Source organism: Apteryx rowi, unplaced genomic scaffold, assembly GCF_003343035.1.
Source record: "Apteryx rowi isolate R43461 unplaced genomic scaffold, aptRow1 scaffold_351, whole genome shotgun sequence".
NCBI classification, from domain to species: Eukaryota; Metazoa; Chordata; class Aves; order Apterygiformes; family Apterygidae; genus Apteryx; species Apteryx rowi.
Window position 1 is genome coordinate 605,778 of NW_020449986.1, and position 21,276 is coordinate 627,053.

At 37.4% G+C, this 21,276-nt stretch overlaps 1 protein-coding gene across 1 annotated transcript in view; it reads left to right on the forward strand.

The window, feature by feature from the left end:
* Nucleotides 1–21,276, forward strand: part of MOXD1 (monooxygenase DBH like 1) — a gene marked incomplete at its 5' end in the record, with an annotated part of 50,369 nt that overhangs the window by 21,724 nt on the left and 7,369 nt on the right. The window contains 5 exons of the mRNA XM_026072810.1: nucleotides 10,284–10,463; nucleotides 12,783–12,885; nucleotides 15,878–16,044; nucleotides 17,548–17,739; nucleotides 20,555–20,614. Of these exons, the coding sequence (XP_025928595.1) occupies nucleotides 10,284–10,463; nucleotides 12,783–12,885; nucleotides 15,878–16,044; nucleotides 17,548–17,739; nucleotides 20,555–20,614 (702 nt within the window). The remainder of the gene's footprint in view (nucleotides 1–10,283; nucleotides 10,464–12,782; nucleotides 12,886–15,877; nucleotides 16,045–17,547; nucleotides 17,740–20,554; nucleotides 20,615–21,276) is intronic.

Genomic DNA, 21,276 nt, shown 5'->3' on the forward strand with positions numbered 1-21,276 from the left:
ACTCCTTTTCATGGCAGGCAATAAAATATTTCAAAAAGTAGGATCGGGCCTCTGATAAGCAATTATAAACCATTTTTGTGCAAATACCAGAAAAGCAGGTTCATAGGTAGTAAAATCTCACTTTATGGGCTTACTCGGTGTGAGGTGAGAACATCTGGATGGATCACAGGCCATACCTACCTTGGTCCTACTAACTTCTTGGCATTGTTTCTGACAATCAACTTTCTGATTCAGACAAATCACATAATATTGGCATCCTTAAACAAATTCTCTGTGGGGCCACATTTAATTGCCCCAATGTCATTTATGTATTTTGCAGCTGGAGAAGAAATTTCATTTCCAGTCTAACTGTAAAGTGTTTCTTTTCAGTACCCTGCTCACTCTCCAACCCCAGCATTAACTATTGATTCAGTCTTCAGAGAATAATGTTATGATACCTTCTTCATTTGTGCTTCCACTGACCAGTTATGCAACGCTCAGTAGTTATATTTATGTCCAGAGCATAGATTCAGTGATTCCCGAGGATAAAATCAAAAGAAAAAACATTAATAGCAGTGGAAAAATAATTTAGTTATACAATGCCACTCCACCACATGAAAAAAGTTCTTGTCTGAAGCCACAGGTAACATACATAATGTCAGAATCCACACAGATGGCAGCTAAATCACAGGTAAATGATGAACAGTTTCTCTTTGCACCAAGATTTAAATGAAGTTTTGCTTGGTGTGAGAACATAATAATATAGTACTTCTTGAGATACTTCAGAAGAACCATGTTATCTGAAAACAACCCGTGTTGTGTGACTTTGTGCATACTTTATGTTACCAAGTGACACTGAAGTGTGTTGAAGCCCTGCAGAAGGATACCAGGATCTGGCTCAGGGTGAGAAAAGTTTGAAATTGTTAAATTAGTGTAGGCAGTACCTAACATCACACACTACTCAGCAACATGTATTTTGTGTTCCTTTTCATGTTTATGTTAACTTTTTAAACATAACTTTTTGGAGGGTATAAGCAATAGTTCCCCAAAATTATTCTACTGACTCAGGAAGTTAGGTCATGTCAAAACCATAAGACTTCTGCAGTTTTTATCCTGTTCTTTCACTTTAGTAAATTTTAGGTGGCAGAGAGTATAGAGTGGTGACTATTGTAGAAATTCTGCACCTATACGCTTAAGATCTTTCTTGTGTGTGTTTTCTTTTGGTACTCCTTTGTAGAAGTCAGCATTTACTTGTCAGGAAGTACCTTTCATATCCATATGCCAGAGTACTTGTAAAACAAGAAATGGACACATTGTAAATTCTCACACATTCAGTCTTTCGGTAAAACTTTTTGTTCATTCCCATGCAGGAGTGTATAAAATATGAGAAAATGTATAATATTATTAAGATGAATGATCAAAGAGAACAGTTTGCAGTTGTACAATAGAATTAAAAACTCTTCCCTTGCTATCTCAAAGAAATAGATAGACATCACTGTGTGTAAATGGTGATTTCATGAACAAAAAGGAGTACCTTCATTGACTATATTATTTACACTATTCAAATTATATACTCATCTTGAATAAATATAAACTCTTTACAGACTATCCATTTTGGCTTTAGATCTGAAACATATTTGATTATATACTACTTTATTATTACATTGTTTTCACAAGCAAATAATGATGTTACTGATTAATTGCTGATTAATTCTGTTTGGTATGTGTCAACTGCATGGAGAGACTATGGCCATACTGAATACCACAACTACTCTGCCTGTATTTCTCTTGCTTAGGAGTGTAATGAATGTATTGCCAGGAAGCATAACTGAATGAAACATGTTTTTTCTTGACTCAACTGTTTTATCAGATTAGTCCTCAGGGTTATATTTTTTAACTGTTTCTAAATGTGTTATCTTAAATCTTCAGACATACCTGAGGGAGAAACAATTTTTTATGAATATTACTTTGAGGTTTGCTTCTTTGGATTTATTCTAAGTTACTGCATGCCTTTAAAATCTGAAACTGTTTATGAGTGGCAGAGTTCCAGGTGATTAGTTAGGAATAAAGATTTAGGAAGGGGCTTGATGGCAGTGAAAACAAGAAGCCCTAAACCCATCTCTAGTTCTCATTTTAAAATGCTTTGGGTTTTTTGGTTATTGTGTTGTTTAATTTCTCTTTCCTAATTAAAATATTTAAGTTGTTCTTCACACTGACCTATACAAATTCTTGATGTACAGCATAACCATCAGCATTTATTTAATTATAGTAATATGTGTGGATGGAAGGAATTGTGTGAATTCAGAAATATAGACCCCTCTCCACATTAACAACACAACAACAGTAACTTTTTTCTAAAACTACATATTTTATTCCTATGAAAATTCTGCAGCTTAAAACTTCAGTTTGGTAATTATTTCATAATCTGATTTACTAATAAAACTTAAATAAGAGCCTTCATTGAACAACGCAGTCAGCAAGTAAACAAATCTTTTCTTCTTTACATCAAGAACAGGAAATATCAGCACTTTGAATAAGATTTTCCATTCATATGGTAAGGATGATTGTCTTCACACTGATGTTAGAATTTTTGTTAGGTGTTTTAAATTACACCCAGAACCAGTTAAACAATAATAAACATAAATACAAACAAAAATAAATAAACAGGACAGCACTGTTTTTCAGCTCAGGATTAAGTTCTGTATTTGAATCTCACTTTGGGAAAAAAAAGCACACATATTAGGGACAAGTCATGCAAATTTAAATGCCTTAAGTTGTATGGAACCTCTATTTTTCATCTGGAATATTTCCATCCTCCAAGGAAACTTTACCTAATCACATTATTTGGTTGTGGGGGTGGGGGAAGTTGCTTTTGCTTGGACCTTTTTCTCATGTCCATCTCTTTTGTATTAAAATGTAAGAAGCATGGTATGTCGTTAAAAAAAAAAACACCGTTTATACTTTTTCCTCAGTTTCAGGATGTGAAAAATGTGTATGAAAATAATTTAGATGAACATTTTTACATTTGGAAGACAAATCAAGATAAGCAGTAATGCTCACTGCATAGGTAACTATGAGTGAAATGTGAACAGTGGCTTCCACCTAGCGCAAGTCAGTCACCAAAATATACCCCTTTTTTAAAGAACCAGCACAGTACAAATTCAGAAACACCTGGGAGAGAGGTTTATAGGGTTTTCTTAATGAAGACTGAGTTTAGGTTCTGGATTGTACTGTAAGAAAAACGTAACTGGACACTTGGCTATATACATGCAAATTATACCGCTGATCTCAATAAAGATTGCTGTACCTAGCCCATGCCCAACTGCAGTCTGTGGAGCATTTGAGGTGCCTCTGTCAGCCCCAACTGCTCTGAGGCAGGAACTTAACGCCTTCTGACAGACGGGTGGGCATGTGGGGAGGGTGGTCCCTTCCCGAGCCCCGCACTCCTGAGCCCCGTGGTGAAAGTCTGCAGCGGGTTAGCGTCACAGGCAGGAGGCTGGCCRGGACAGGCTTTTCTCCTGATACAAGGTCACTGTTCAGTTGTTGGGGTTAAAATCCTGGTCTACGCTGAAGTCATGGATTTAGATGTCTATCCCCATTCAGAGGTGTATTTCCAACTCTTGGAGCTTTTGCTTAGCACACCTCTGGGTTGAGTGCAAGAAGCAATGCCAGCCGGAAAATGACGAGTATTTTTCTTTCTGAAAATTTATACGAAAATAACACCATATTCATATTGACTTTTTCTCTGAAATATGTGGAGTTGTTGCTGAAAAAGACCCAAATTTTTTAAGGACAAGTATTTCCAAGTGTTTGCTTTTCTGAAGAAAAATCTAAAACCTTAAAAGAGATATTTTAGGTAAATGTTTGTTTATTCCAGAACTACACTTCTGAAAAGAAGAAAAAAATCAGAAAAATGTTGATTATCCTTAATAAGAAGACAGTATCTACCTTGAAGAACTTTTCTAAATTAGACAAATAATTAAATATATATGCATAATATACATTTGTGAAAGAAGTAGCAAAGCAATAGTAATCAATAAGAAGGTGATAGTTCTTCCCAAGGTAAACTCAGCCAGAACTCAATTTCATGACTATCACTATTTGGTCTGAGTTGATCAAGGACATAGCAAACTCACATTAAAAAAATAGCCAACCACAGGCTAGAAACTAAGATATAGCAAAATCAGCACAAAATCTTCTGTCAGATTTGTACTGCCAGTTTTGGGATTATGGAATAATGGCTTTTCTCTGTTTCACAGCCAACTGCATATGTGCAGTGTTGTGTAAGTCTAAAGCCTTATTAGGAGTCATTTACCATGGAATAACATTCTATAGCATCTTTCTGTTAGTAGAGGATATAGCAGGATACCTGATGCTATTACTGGATTAAATGATTACTGTTCTGTAACTGAAGTCACTTGAAGAAGCCTCTGGTTTAATTTATGTGCACATGATACTACAATTTGAGGGACATCCGTTCTTTTTTCAAAACCATTCCCTTTCATTTTCTGTATCGCAAACTTCATTGAAGGATACGTGGGTGCAGGCTTGAATATTATCCTGTTCCATACTGTTCAGTTGAGAAATCTTGGAATAATTTAGGTTGGAGGTCAAGGCAGAGCTAACGTCAAACTTGGATGAGTCTGCTCCCAGGATGGTCCTGCTGAGTTTTGAATATCAGCAAGGACAAAGACTCTTCAGCCTTTCTGGACAACCTGTTCCAATGTCTAACCACTCTCATAGAGAAAGTATTTTTCCTTATGTCTAGTCGGAATTTCCCTCGCTGTAAATTGTGACCCTTGCCTCTTTTTCCTTTTACTTACTTGCACATTCCCTGGCATGTACTGAATAGATAATGCCAAGGCATGGCTTGGGCAATTGTATAATCAAGTAGTAGAGAGTTTACGTGTATGAATATAGGAATGTGCCATCCCAGATAGCTTCAAGACCAGGGAGAAGTCCTCGGGCAGTTTTTATCAGTATACATTCAGCCGAAGATGCCTAGATACCTCTCTATGATGATGTAATAGAATAATGGCAGCACTTTTTATTTGAAGACTTTAAAAGGTAAAATTAAGTGGACGCTAGCTTTTGAGCCGGAACAAATAAAACTCTGGTTTTCCTTGACATTTCAGTGTAAAAACATCACTGGGATAAGACGAAAAACTTGTTGCCGTTTTTGTATACAAAAGTAGATTTGGCATTTTGTTTCCTTAAGTTCAGTGGACTAGTTTTTTTAACAGGGACGCTACGGGGAGAATATGGATATAGTTTACTAACTTTCATCATGCATACAAACAGGCATGAAGAGCAAACCACAGCTGTAACGTCAAAGAAAGCAAAACAAATAAAAAAGGAGAGAATATAGGAATAAGCAAGAAAGACTTCCAGGTTTCTGGAGCTGTTTCTCCCTGGTAGGGAACCTGACTGCTTGGACCATTTGAGCAGTTTGCATTTTCACCCTGTTTAATATGTCTTACATTAGTATCTTGACTCTGCTTAACAGCAGGTTGAGATGCAAGCCTCTGTTATGTTACAATATTGTCTTGTTTTTTTATAAGAAAAAAAGACATGTGGTATGTTTGGTTTGTGCAGCAGGAGAAGGAATAATATGAAACAGAGAAAAGAGGGAGAAAATTGAAGCTGAATAACCTCGCACTAGAGAATGTAAGCATTTCTTTTGTTAGTGTGATGTAAGTTTGTTGGCTTTAATAGAGTTGCTGTTAAGTTAACAGGAGGGAAATGCATCTTACCTATTTTAACTTGATAATAAGTTGAAAAATTATTATTTTATGTATGTTCTTTGAAAGTCAACATTTTGAGAAGTGCTAAGAGATACAGTCTGATGAGAGGAGCCACAGTGCTCTTAAAAACCTCTGAAACTACCCAGTCAGTACAGGTCATGTTAATCAAACACCATAACCCATACTTTTGGTTGCATTTGAACCAGGTGTATTTTCGATACTCCCTTCTTAGGAAACCACAGTTTGATGCGGTGGGGGATTATAGTATATCAGTTTTTACCTGTCTGTCACTGGGAGTCAGATTTGTTCATACATGTTGGTGTGCTCAGTTAGAAAGTATCTTTTGCCCAAGCTTTCAAGCAAGATAGTCAGGATGCAGAAAGTAAATCATCGTGAATAATAAAACAGCAGTTTCTTTTTGCGGGTTTTGTGAAAAGCAGGGGAGATCGCATCTTGTGTGTCTACATATTTTTTTGCAGTCCCAAAGGCTTTGAGCATTTCGATGTAAGGTGGATATAGGGCTTTTGTTCTCCAAGCCTCTGGCAATTAGGAAATGTCAAGCAGAAAATGCACTTTGCCTGCAGGGGCAGAACTGGGGGACATGCCCTGCCAGTGCGCTGTCTCTGCAGGCTTGTTCCTGACAGGGCAAGCAGATGAACCCTGACAGCTGAGTCTTCCTTGCATTTCAGGCGCAGTGAAAGGGCTGCAGATCAGAATGAGGTAAAATGGGGAAACTAATAATGTAGTAATTATATATGTTTCCTTTCAGTCTCCTCTTTCAATTAAGTAACAGTGTCTGATTATTGAGTTTTTCTTGACTCCCATGGCTAAGAAGAACCGGGTAGGAATTAGCAAGGAAAGAGGAAGGAACTGCATGTTAAAGTCCCAAGTTTCCTCATCATTACTGAAAGTGAAAGGCTGACTTCCATTGCCACTGCAACCCATTCTAAATTCCTCAGGTACCAGTGGCAGAAAGTGTCACCTGAGAGTCCCTTGACATTACAAGAACAATATAAACAAGACCAAGTATAAATGAAAATCCAAATAAAAATGAATTGGTCACTTCAATCTGCAGAATTTGTTGATTATGTAATATGCCTACTTCTATCATTTTTTTTTCTGTATCTCACTCCTTTGCCATAACTTACTGCATTAAATGATTATCTTTTTATAATTATCTGAAAGTTGGGTTATTTCCCAAGACAAATTAGCAAGACAGTCATGGTAACTTTTCAGGGTTGGTCCACTATTATTATGACTGGAGACCTGTAAAAGTAGACCTTAGATTAATTTAGCTTTCAGTTTTGTGGTTTGGGAATTAAGGGCTATCAAAAATCCAAAACTTTATTTTTAAAAATTTTAAATAAATGGAAACTTTGAATGTGTACATTCAGCAATCCATGTTGTAAAATTGAATGCCTATAATTAGGGATTAAGACTGATATTTAGCTGTTAAAATAGGAATAACCTTGTAGGAAATGAGCCCTACAAATTGAGTTACCATTCATTGGGGCTGCAAGTGCTCTGGAAACCAGGCCACCRTGATCTACCTATTTTAATGTAGATACCTGTTCTAGCAACTAATTTTACACCTAGGACTACTTATGTGCCAATTTAAATGTTTTGGTGACATGCTGGATTTGGCCTCATATTTGAGGAACTCGGTCATTGTTCATCATTGTTTATAAGACTGGCCAGAGAACAAGAATCCTGTTTACTGAAAAAAAGAAAGAAAGAGATTTTGGAATTTGTTTTCAGCTTGGAGCAAAATAAGCTGTACAGATATTCTCTGTGGAAGGTGAGAGAGAAAGAGGCAGGCAGCACAAACAACTGGCTTATTCTATAAGCTGAAATAACAAATGCCCGAGTAATTAGAACAACACTCACCTGGGATGTAGAAATGGCAGGTTTAAATCCCTTCTCCAGCTAATCACTAGGACAGAGAATAGAATCAAACTTTTTCTTCTTCTTTTCTGCTGAAGTTATTCTAGTTAGTACACATATTTAGCTATTCATTGGATCAGAGAAAGAGAACCCAAGGAGGGTAAGGGGTCTGCTCCTCTTCCTTCTCTTGTTTCAGTCAGAAATGATGCTGGAAACCTGTGAGATCTGACCATGAAAACATTCCCATACAATTCTGGGAAATAAACAACTTCTGATTAATGAGATTTTCCTGTTATTTTTGTTTAAAAGTTTTTGACCCATCCTAGTCATCTTTTTCCTCTATTTGTTTAAAAAGTGAGGGAGAAAGGTGTCATTTCTTTAACCAAATTGTAATAAAAATGAGTAAAAAGTCTGTCTTCACTGCTGCTTTTTATTATTTATAAATGCTTCAGAAGAATATAAAATGTCCTACAAGATGCATTCGGAAGATGCTTGAGGGTTTGTTCTATTTTTTTTTCTTTTCTTAGCTAAAGAAAGCTGAACAAAAATACTTTTTGAAGTGCTGTTATTGTTTAGGTAACTGCCACTAAGGAACCGATGGCAGGATGCGCGTTTCTAATTTTGGTGATGTCCCATTGTTTCGAGGGGAAGTTGTTTCTGAAGCAGTGATTGTAAGCACAGCAGGTGCTGGGGTCTTGTAGCAGCAGGCAGAACTATCACATGTTTGGACAAAAACACTCTTATTTCTTGGTAGATGCAGAGATAATGTTCCGATAACCATCTCAGTGACTAGTCCATACATTATATGGAGTTTCTGAATTCTTGAGGCATATACTGCTATTTAATGTATAAGATAGTGTGATGTGGATGTGTTTTGGTTCTGCAGTGTTTGGATAAATATGTAGATATATGAAGGAGCAGAAGTAAGGAGCAACATCAAACTGAAATGGATTTCTGAATCTTTGTCTGTCAGTGTGATATATTCAGGAATGAATTCTTATCTGATGGGAAAACCGACTGCATTATCTTAGTTCCTTTTCAAAAATACTTTAGTTTCTTAGTACGATAATTTGTGATGGTGGTAACGCTAACCAAAATAGAGATTACTTAAAACAATACAGAAGATCTCTATGCAAAAAAGTATTTCAGTCTTGCTGTCAAAATAAAACTTTGGTACATCCGTTTAAACTGGCATCGTTCCATTGACTTCTGAGCACAGTGAAGTGGGTGGTTTGGGGCTCTGCACTTCTTGGATCGACATGCAGGTACTCAGCAAGCAACTGGACTCCCCTAGAGCCTGACTTCAGTGAAATTTTGCTGATTTACATCAACAAGGGTGGTCTTGATATGCAAAAGCTCCGGTTGCTTCTTCCTCCCCTGCCCTATTTTGTACTTTGGTTTAGTGGTTTGAATAAAGTACAGAGAGAGAAATTTCTGGTGACAATATTGTGCTGAAGATATTTTAACAGGGTAATAAAAAAAAAGTTCTTGCTTACCCTGTTCTGTGCCTCCAGTACCTGGGGTTCATGTGCTTGCAAAACAAATGGATGCAAAGTTAGGGTGTATATGCATTTTTTCCCTGTTTAAAGTAGCTTCTTTTTCCTAATAATATTAAAAGGCAATACTGCATGGTATACCCACATCTAAAGTACTGCATTGACAAAACTGTTTATTTTTTTTGTGAAAACCTTTGCAGAGAATGTTTATCTTATTCGACTTGAAGGTAGATATAGTAGGGGATGGGATGAAATCTTTGAAAGCAAAAGCAAGGCAAAAACTCCTTTCATTTTAATATTGTTTTCCATATGCTGATTTTTTTTGAATGTGGTCTTTTTGAAAAGCAAAATAATTTTGCTTCAGAAGTATTCATGTTTGCCCTAGGGATGTCATCTCTGGCAGAAATAATTTAACATCATCCATCCAAAGAGAGAGTGAACAAGCTGTTAGATAGGAATGAAATCAATTCAGCCTACCCTTAAGTTCAGTGGTCAAATTTTACGGGGGGCACTGGGGCACTCCTAAGAGCCCTCTAGCCCTCCACAAACAGACTGGAGCACCCAACCTCTGAGGAATGAGTTCATGTCAATAAAGTCTATGCAACTTAACAGATTGTAAATGAATTCTAATTTTTCATAGATGTCAAAAGAAACAGAACATGTATGTTAAGCTGCTAAGGAATATGGTGTATACCTCTAGACTCAACCTAGGTATACAGAATTTATGGGCAGCTGTAGTTCAAGATAACACAGAAGAAGCAGAAACGGGAACAAAAAGTTCTGAGTAGTTCAGATACCGACCTGGTGCAGCTAAACAGACATTCGACTGGTTTATATCCATTTCAGGTTCAAATGTGGCTACACAGGATTGGGCAGGGAAAAAGACAAGCGACAGTGCAAGACTGGGTTGGGAGAAGGGAGAACAAGACAGATGGCAACATAGGTTTGGTCAGGACACAGAATTTTTTTCCTGTCCCCCATTGACACGGTTGAGCTAAGAGTTTTTTCATTTTAATGCTTGAAGTTGCAGAGTGCTGAAGAGCATCTCAACCTAGTTGCAATCTAACGTCCTCCTTTAAAATAAATGCACCACATAATTTGCAGTTCTGTCTGAATATTTGCATTGAAATGGTCAAATCTGAGATGTATTTTCTGTCCTTTTTAATTTCAATGTCAACAGGTTGAGCCATTGATACAGAAAGGCCATGAGAATCTGGTGCACCATATCCTACTCTATCAGTGCAGCAGCAATTTGAATGACAGCGTGCTGGACTACGGGCATGAGTGTTACCACCCCAACATGCCAGATTCTTTTCTCATGTGTGAGACAGTCATTTTTGCTTGGGCCATTGGAGGAGAGGTAGGATGAATAGCTTTCTAGAATGATTCATCAACAGGGCTTGAAGGGATTGTGTATTGTAATAAAGCTTATTCCTAGTGTATTAGTGATTACTTAATCTGTCTCTTTTTAAAGGTATGTATAATCACAGTCCCCAAATACCTGACCACTAAGTGCTCAACTTCTTTTTGGCCTTTTAAGTATGAAATGCAATGAACATCTTGAGTGAAAAACTAAAAGAAATGAAAATAATATAGAGGTAACTGATGCCCTACAGGGAGAAAGGCAACTCAGGAGCATGGAAGTCTGTCCCCATATCAGATTGTCCCAGCTGGTCCCATACACTGCCACCACCAATGACCAGCTTCTGTTACTTGTAGGCAAAGAAAGAAATAAAAGCACCATCTGTAGGTAACCATATAAAAGACAGGGAGCCAAGAAGACTCTTTCCAAATGAAGTTAGATATTGATTTAATTCATTTCATGCCTCACCAGCACCTTGGTTACAGCGTTGCCGCTTTCAGGCCTGTCACTGTGTGGCTCTGAAATTGCTCTAGCCAGCCCTAAGAGACATCATTTCCATGTAGGAGCGATCTTGTGTTGACGTAGAGCCTGTGCAAGGACCACTTGGTTCATGCCAATGGGTTATATCTACAGAAAACACTGTCTGTGATGCCATATTGACCCCAGGCTGTGTTTTTATCTTCTTTCATATTTTAATTTAGGCTCCAGTCAATGCTTTCAGCTGACATAAGCCAGCACTGCTGCAAAAAGAAGCATCCCACCCCTTCTTTACCCCCTTGATTAGTTGCATGCCCACACAAACAGTGGTGCAGGTACCAGGCAGGGACTGGGGTGATGGCAATCTATGTGGCCTTCGTTTGCCAAGCTGCAGCCCAAGAACTGTCTTGGAGGGCTGGAGGTGAAGATCTCAGAACTGCTATGCACGGAGCTGCAACACAGACCCATCAAAAGCAGCTTAATCCACTTTGAGCATTATCCCTGATGTATACTTTGTGCATTTTTGCCATTAGCTATGCTCTGACCTAGTATTTGCACTTTCAACTGTCTTCATCCAAGTGAAATAAAAAACTCATATAAATAAATTATCATTTAACAAGGATTATGGTGGCTTCTGCAAGAATGGCTCCATTGCTAAAACTCTACAGAGAAGAATCTGGCAGATCTGGGTTACACTCAGGTTTACCATGCAACTCACAGTGCTTCAGTTTACCCATATGTAATACAGAGGTGATAATATTTATTACTATATATCAATAGGATTATTTCATTAATGCCAGTCAAAATGAGAAAGTTAGGATCTCAAATTGCACATTAAAATATTATTTTCTGTATACTCTAAAATGGTGCAGATATGATTCCTCATAAGGTGAATTTGGTAAATGACTTCACTTAGTAGTTATAAGCATTGTACTTCAAATCAGGAGTGTGCTTTTGAAGTAAACCTCCAACACCCACATACCAAGCTCTGTTTTGCATGATGAATGGTTTGAGATCGTGCACAGTCCCCTTGGGAGGAAGCTACCGTGAACATCCTGGAGTGAACCCGGCATCTTCAGCCACAAATGGGATTCAGCACATGGGGTCAGACCAGAGCTTGTCCAAAGGAAATGACCCTGAATCACAGTGTGGGGGCAGTGGATCCAGCACAAACTGTTGCACTGTACAGATTTATTCCTTTTGCACCACACTACTTGCTAATGCAGACATAGCCATAAAGATCATTTTTACTGTTCAAATCATTTTGCTTAGAATGCAGTGATTTGTGCAGTAAAAGCAATCTCATTACATGCAACCTCAGTATCCCCTGGAAATTACTGCTTTTAAAAACTAGGAACATTTTAAATGTAGATTCACTTTTTTCATAAGGGTTTTATTGTCAAACTAACTGCTTGATGACGCAATGTTTATACATTTAAAATGGAATTTTCCTTTTCAGCTGAAGCAACAAATGCAAGATAAATAATCATAAGATCATAGGCTAATTCAGGTTGGAAGGGACCTCAGGAAGTCTCTAGTCCAACCTCCTGCTCAAAGCAGGGTCAGCCATGAGGTCAGACCAGGTTGCTCAGGGCTTTATCCTCTAGAAAGCACAGAATCTAATATCTTATATTGGCATAATGATTTAGTGCATTCAGTATTTTTATGTATTTTATATATATATATATATATACAATGCTACATTTAAGAAGTTTTAAAATAAATTAAATTTGTAAATTGTATCACTTATGTGATTGCAAAATAGATAGATAAAAAAAGCAATAAACTCCTAACATTGTCAAAAATCTTCTGACAATATATGCATGTTTTGAATTCCAGGGCTTCACCTACCCGCCTCATGTTGGTTTATCCATTGGCACAGCAGGTGACCCTCAGTTCGTACTTATGGAGGTGCATTATGACAACCCATCATATATAGAAGGTTTGTACCTTCACACTCTTTAAAACCTGCAAGATTGAGAAAGGTACTGGACACAGGTGTTTCTCGTTGCATTCCACAGCAAACAGAACAAAGGCAAAACTGAGGCTCATTTTTCCCAGTCAGTAGTTTCTGGTTATTGCCAGTGAGAGATTCAGATACCCAAAGGATTGTGGACCAGAGGAATATACCTCTTTATCACTACATTCCTTATGTTAGCTCTCTCTGAATCCTGTTCCTTTTACTGAGAGGTCCAATCAGGCTGACAGATAGCAGGGCAGAATTACCCAGCACTCAGTGGCCTTGTAACATTTTAAAAAAAAGTGACAGTCAGGGTAAGAGCCTTTGATTTTTTTTTTCTAGTATTTTTTAAGACATCTACMTCAACCAAGGGCAGTTTCTGAAAGCGAAGTAAAGTCTCAGGTTGCTAGACCATTCCCTCAGTAAAAGCAGTTTATCTTAAAAGATAAGCTTTCTTTTTGTAATGGTGTTTTTAAATCTTCATTCTAAAATTTACTTATATTTAAAAGAAGCAAAAGGAAGTTTTGCTGTGAAGCCAGGGTGCCCCAGAAAAGCTAGGATACTTCAAAGCTGACTTTTGAGAAGATAAGTAATGCTTTCTTTGTTCTTAAACAAAACTATACTGAGCTGCTATACCTGAGAATATTCTGATGACTGGTGTACATGAACTGGGTAAAAGCCATTGCAGCATAATGTACTGACCCTTCTTTATGTCCACACATGTTTAAATAAAATTCTCTGTGTTGGTTAGGGCATTCTGTCTTACTGTTATTTTTTCTGTTTGTGATATCTCAGATAAGTTGTCTTAAAATTGTTTTGACAGACTGACAAACAATGACAAACTCTGTCCATTCAGCATGCACATTTGCATGGAATACAGTAAACTTCATTTGTATCACTAATGTTACATGCCTTATTAAACCTGGGAATTAATYGCATTTCTTCCCCTTTGTAAGCAGTGGGGACAGTTTTGCCTTGTTGGGACGCTCATGTGTGGACACAGTGTCTCACAGAACAGCAGGGAAAATTCAGACCGTGGAGGCAAGAGCGGGTGACAGTAATAAAGTCATGTTTCTCTGCTCGCTGATGCAGTAAATGATGCAAGATTGTGCGAGGAGCGGGAGGGTTGCTGGAGGGAGGAGGCTGCCGTGAAGGGCTGACTCCCCCAGCTCCAGCCTGCCAGTCCTCTGGGTGCAGCGCTGAAACTGCCACAAAAGCATGTTTTTTTCCCCAGTTCCAGATCTATATTTTCCAGGTTTGCCTCTTGCAGTTAAAGAGTACGTTGTTTGCCAGCAGGGTCACTTAGTGATTTTGGCTAATGTTTTCCTAAGCTGCTCAGAGACCTAGGAACTGTTGGCTCTCGGTTAGACTCACAAATGTTTCAACTGTTTCTAACTTGCATTTTTTTGAATGTTACTGGTTTTGAAATTGTTAACATTCACTTTTAACTTAAAAGACAGTCCCCTTGGAAATTGTTTATCAAAAACACTTAAATATCCTTAGATCACATAAACAGATCTGGCACGTCAGTCTTAGCAACAGGTAGACTTGAATGTGGAGTATCACATGGCAAGGGAAAGATTCAGATTGACAAGATGATTGTACTAACAGTGTCGGAAAGGGAGTGGGTCCAGTTTCCCAAATGCATTAAAATTGAGATGCTGTGGGACAGCACATATCACTGGAGAGGGGATCATAATTTGTATACTGTGGAATGTCTCATAATTGGTTTCTTGATTACCACTCTTAATTGGCTGTACATAGCTCATATCATTTGTTCCTTAGTAATTATATACTACTCGATCTTAGGTATTAGGGTGACTGGTCACCTTAGACCCTACTCTATTCCTCTAGCATTTGTCTATCTCAAAACAGCCTACTGATTTCATATTGATGAACTGTTTGCTTTCAGGCACTACTATGTCTGTTATGTTTCTTAGAAGACTAATATAGGTCACTGGGAAGCCTCTTACTTTCTCTCAGGTACTTGGAAATTATTTGTTTACACTTTTAATTTTCAAAGCTAACATTTAAAAAGGGGGAACAAAGAAGAATAACAGATGAGCTAACACAGAAATTAACACTTGTGCAACACAATTTAGTCTTTTTTTGTGTATATCTTGCCTAATAAAATTGTCTAATATGAGAGAAATAATTATAAGCAGTTAATTGATGGAGGCAACATAAATTCTGAATAGATAAAAAAGCAAATTAATATGGCTAAACATTTAGATGAATGAAAGTCTCACCATTTTCACTCTTAAAAAGTCAACCTTTTTACAGCAAGCTTATTTTTTGAAATCAAGAGGGGTCTGTGAGTGTAGCATCAAAAATCCTATGTAGTTTTCTTGTCTCCTTTACCTGAGATGCTGGTATTATCTTCAAGTTTGAGATTTAGGAAGCCAATTTTCATATGTTAAGTTGATGCTCTCTTAAGAGGAGAGATTGCAAAAGGGGTGTGTTTAGTCTTCTGATGTGTGCTGCAATGTGTCGAGACAATCCAAAACAAAGGAAAAATATAGTTTATACTTGGGCTCAAGGTGAAGCAACAGATAAATTCACAAGCAGAAGCCTTATACATTTCAAACAAAAAAAATAGAACTTTAAGACAATTCTTTAAATGTTTCATTTTAAAGTCATACATAGCACCTTTTGAGAACTTATTTACTTCTATTGTTTGCTCTCTCAATGCTCTACCTTTTTTCTCTGAGGTCCATACTGGAAAACTTAACAGAAGTGACACATTTTTCATTCACATCTGACCACTGCAGATACCAACATCTTAACAACCCTCTTGTGGGCTGCCCCTATTTAGTGCTTTCTGCATCCCCCTGAATGGTTTGACTCTTTTCCAGGTTATTGAGGTTAATTCCTGAATTTTCATGTAAAACATTAAGCACAAACCTTGAAAAATGTGAAGTTATTGGATTTTTTTGTGCTGATTTACAGCCACAGCTGTGTTCTTTTGTTGCAGGCTTGATAGATAACTCYGGTCTGAGGCTAATTTATACTCCAGTTTTAAGGCAATATGATGCTGGGGTTATTGAAGCTGGTCTTTGGGTCAGCCTCTTCCACAATATCCCACCAGGCATGCCTGAATTTGTGTCAGAGGGTCACTGCACGCTGGAATGTCTGGAAGAGGTATGTCTCCTGTCTGACAGTGCTGGGTTGTATTCTCAGACATAATTTAGGGCAGCCTATTTAACTTTCTGGGAAGACAGAGATATTCGTTAAAGACATGTGAGCAAAGGCATTTGCTACATGCTACACACCAGATTTCTGAATCTTTTTGGATATCAGTACCTTAGCACTTTATGAAAAAGAACTGTTTGGTTTTTAAATTATGATTATCTCAGGTTTCAGAGAGTTCTATTACATCATTAGGCTGATGTTCAGTATTCATGTTGCTTTACTGATATAAGTAGTACTGAATGATGCAATACATACACTGATTTAATCCTCTCTTTAATGTATACGCATACTTTACTTTCCATGGCAAAGCTGTTAATGACCTGGAATAGTTAGCCTAGCAGAAAAATGGAGAGAGATTAACTCAGATCTATGTGCAAAAGGCTCCTGGTCTTGAAGTGAAAGCCTGAGAAGTGTTCGTAGATCAACCACAGAAACTGAAAACCTTAATAGGTTTTGCTGTATGACCCTAAGTACAAAATTGTGCATTCATTAAATACTTGGTTTTGTTAAGATAACTTAAATTTCTCTACAAATGATTTTAATGTGTACATTATGGAAATATTGCATGTAATCTATGATGATCTATGTATCGTATGAGATTCTCAGATATTTTGTCATTTGTAGAGAAARGCTGAATCAATATTTGCATTTTATGATATAGTTTGGAGTGAAGGGCATATTAGGTATGGAATTTAGGTTTGTTCTTGGTGATGTTGAATGTTGCTTGTCGTCACCGAAGTAATCTTTTATCATGAGGTTTCCAACATAAAAGCTGCACTTGAAAGGTATTCCAATGACAGACTCTTTCCAGTTTTGGCTCTGATCAAGAACCAAAGTTTAGCATAGCAAAGTTTGGATCTGTATATCCCAGTTGGAGTGGGAGTGATGTCAGATTTGTGCTAATCTGGCAAAGTTCATTTTAAAATGGTTTTGACCTGGAAAGAAAATTTCAGATATAAATCTTCAGTATTTCACTACCAGTTTACTTGAAGATGGGAAGTAGAGCATATAGTAATTACAGCCTCTTACTTTAAAGTGCTTCTCTTGGCACAATATTGATGACAATATTCTCGGCTGCACTGAAAATTTTTTTCACTATAAACATCCTCATTCAGCAGTATCAGTCAAAGGACTAAAATAATGTGTCAGTTTTAATATAATACCCTTAAAAGTCATATTCTATTGAGCATTATTGGCAGTCCAGTTGATTTTGATAAAAACTATGTGCCTCAAGTTAAAACATATCTTTACTAAAAACAAAAGAAACTCCCCCCCAAACCACCCTTTTTATATATAAATTTAATTTCACATATTGATTTGTTTTTGCTCCTGCCTGTATGCTGCTTGTTTTACTGTAGACTGAGGGAACATGAAATGCATTTATTAATATATCTTCCCTCTGTTTGTACATGGCATCTGGGCACACTGATGATGTTGGTTTCCCCTGGCCAGGCTCTAGGTGCTGAGAGGCCTGGTGGGATTCACATATTTGCAGTACTTCTTCATGCTCATCTTGCTGGCAGAGCTATCAGGATGCGCCACTTCCGCAATGGCGAGGAACAGAAGCTACTTGCTTATGATGATGAGTTTGACTTCAACTTCCAGGAGTTTCAGTATCTGAAAGAAGAAAGAACCATCTTGCCTGTATGACACCCTTCATTCTTTCCCTGAAAATGTTTTAAGAGATCATGTGCTTAACATTTACTCACACTAAGGATTATTTTTACTACAGGATTTCCTTAAATTCTTTAATTTCTTTGATTTTCTTTAATGTTTTGTTCATGTTTCCGCTTATCACAAGATCCCTAATGCATTAAAGCTGCCAAAAAAATGTCTCCACTTATTCACCGTAGAACTGGTTTGGACCATCCATTTAAGCTAATTTTGGGGTGTGTTTAGTGTCCACAATTAGCTGATCTGAGATTTACTATCATAAATGTTTGTACAAAAGAGATTATAAGATCACGCACATGTGGTTGTGCCATCTTTGCGCATCCAGCCGGCTGAAGAATGGAAGCACCACGATGTGGCTTTACTGAGCCAGTGGAACTAAGCAGCCCATCCCAAATACTTGCACACAGCAAGTATTCAGCTTTGCAGACATGCCTCTGCAGATCAGCCAACTAGGTCTTCTGTTATTTCATGTTTTTATTCCCTGTTGGGAGAAAAACTCACTGCTTATGCTCCACATGAGGTTTTGCTGAGTAAACAAAACACTCTGGAATAAGAAATCATGCAATCCTATTGCTCTTCTTGTGATAATAATGTAATATACTTTTAAAAAAAATCCCAACCTGTAAACATATTATAAACTTTAAATTAAATCAGTTGCTAYCCATAGATACTTCATGAAAAGAGTCTACATTCTTTGGAAGAGTTACTCATTTAAAAATTATTCACTCATCTCTTATTAGCTGGCAATGCATTTTTGAAGCTTTGGCAGAAGGTTAAGTGCTACAAAGGTTTGAATGCTCCAGATTTGACCAGCAGAGTAGCTGCACTTGTCTTGGTGCACGTGAACAAGTCCGTTTAACTTCACGGAACTGGTCAGATGTAAAATACTAAACAACTGTATTTTGTTCATAACTGAAGCTAGAAGGAAAATGGAGTTGAAAAGGCTGATGAAATGACTGAACTTTGGGTATGGTCAGGAACACTGTAGTTTAAAACATCCAGTTTTTCTTCCTTTCTTATATCTCCTCTCCCCCACTAGGGCAGTTTGCTATTTGTCCTTTAAAGGCAAGAAGCTCAAATAGCAACTTTCTTATTTATTTTAACCTAGATGTTCAAGTGCAGCATTTACTCTTTGAAGTCCTACTGCYTGTACTCCACTGGGACTTCAAAGACAAACTGGTGTTACCTCCTCCAGGAAAGACGTGTTTTAGGGTTTAGGAAGAAGGCTGGCAGAAGATGACAGGTTTAGATGCCTTTGCAGAGAAAGCCTGTAATATTTTTAGGAAAATCCATGTAGATTATAGAGCAAGGCCTGTTAAAATTCCAGAACAAAAGGGAATAGACAGCAAAAAGACAAAAGGGTTTTTTGATAATAGCTGCAACTTTAAAAGGACAGCTAGAATAGAAGATAGAATTCTTTCTCTGAAGTGAGCCTTGTTCATGCCATTTATTGCTTTCACCATGTAAAAATACAAGTCTATATCCATCATTCTAGTGTAATTCTGATCACAGTCTAATCAATTAATAATAATTAATCATATCAAAAGTATTCATAGAAGTTCATGTTGTTCTCTCCTTCTGCCAGCTCTTCCACATGGTGTATCCATCTTTCAGCTTGTGGAGTCCAGATTATTTGTTTTCTTCACATACCAACACCCTCTCCTGAATTCAGAACCAAAAGATGATTGTACATAAGGAAGATCTTTAGTGAATATTATCCAGTTCCTTATACCATGAGGGCCAGAGGCCCAGCTGGTGCAAATCAGCATATTCCCACTGCAGGCAATGAAGCTGCGCCAGTTTTCACTGCTTGAGAAGGCTCGGTCTTCATCTGGCCAACACAAAGCTGACTCACCCTCTTCCAGTAGCCCAGAGTACAGTTAGGACTAGCATTGATTTCGGAATGAAAAAGCCCACCGGAAAGGAGAAATTCTCAACTTGTGTAGGATTATCTCCTGATTTTTTCAGGAAAAATTAATATAGTGGGTGATAAGGGAAGATGACGATCCAAAAAAACAAACCAAAGCAAATAAACCTCTGGCATCCCTGTGATACAGAGTTGCCCCCAAAATATCAGATTTTTAAGTATGGCTATGTTCTTCAATATTTTTATTTCCACTTGGTTATCATGGTGATTTTGAGGTATGCGTTTGATTAGGTGCAGGGGATAAATGTACTATCTTTTTATTTAGAAACATTGTAGATCAGTTTATCAAAACAGCAAAAAGTTAATTGCAGGTACTTGAGAAGGTAACCGTTCAGCCTTTCCCATACATATCTGTTAATGTAGATGAGTCTTTGCCTGCCACTCCTCTACTCCCAGGCTTGGCAGATAAATAGTTGTTATTGTGATGTGGAAAACCTTCTTTTCCTGATTTGGCAAGGAATTCTATTGACGTTGGCAGGATGAATGAGCCTGGGGCAAGATACCCAAAGTAGCGCTGGAAGAGTTTTGGAGCATGAATCATGTGTGTACATTGTCTGCATATATAATTTCCCTGAAAATAGGATCCTAACTTGGCATTTTCACTGCTACTCAAAAAAATGGATCAAACACTGAATAAGACTCCATCTAAATCAGTGATGGATCCCTGAGGATCTGGAACAAGATGAATGCTAAGTGCCCAAGTTTTAGCCTAGGCCAATTACCTAATTTTTTGCTCTTCAAAAACTCATATCCACTACTATAAGCTTTATTTCTTAAGTTTTTGCAGTCATTTGTGGTCACCTGAAGCAAGTGTTGATAAACTTCGTAACTGTGAACATCTTAAATCTTGTGTTTCAGGGCGATAATTTAATCACCGAATGTCACTACAGTACTGTGGACCGAATTCGTATGACATGGGTAAGAAAAATTTTTAATGGATCAACATAAGCACACAAACAATATTAGGGACCAAAATCTTTTCATTGCATAAGATGCTATTAAAAAGTATGAACCCCCCTGCTAATTCCTCTGTGCACTTTAGAGTGTTTCAGTTTGACTATGTATTGTTTATCTTTCATTTCACAGATTCTTAGGTTTTAAAGTCATAAGGACTATTATGATCRTAGTCTGATCTCTTGCATAAGGCATTCATGTGACTAGTTTATAAAAATAAGCAAACCTGTACATAAAAGTTCTTGAAAAATCAGACTTCAATAGTAAAAGGAGTATTTTCTTCGCAACATGTATTAGCAAGCCAAGTCTACATATACTAATGTATGACTTTTATGAACTTGTTTCCTTTTTAAAGGTGTAATTTACCAATTCATACATATTGATTTTTACATATTCTGTGATCAAGATCAGTCCACTTAATATTGTGCCTAAAATAGAATGTAGGCAGAATGTAGGTCCTTAAATTCAAGAAAGCAATCCAGACATCTCACAGCTCAGCACTCATCTAACACCTTCATTCAAGTGCACCTATATTTTGGACTGCACATTCCCCAGGACCCACACAGTCATTAAAACACTCAGATGAGGTGCCAGACACCTGATTCCTAACTAAGCTCCATGAATTA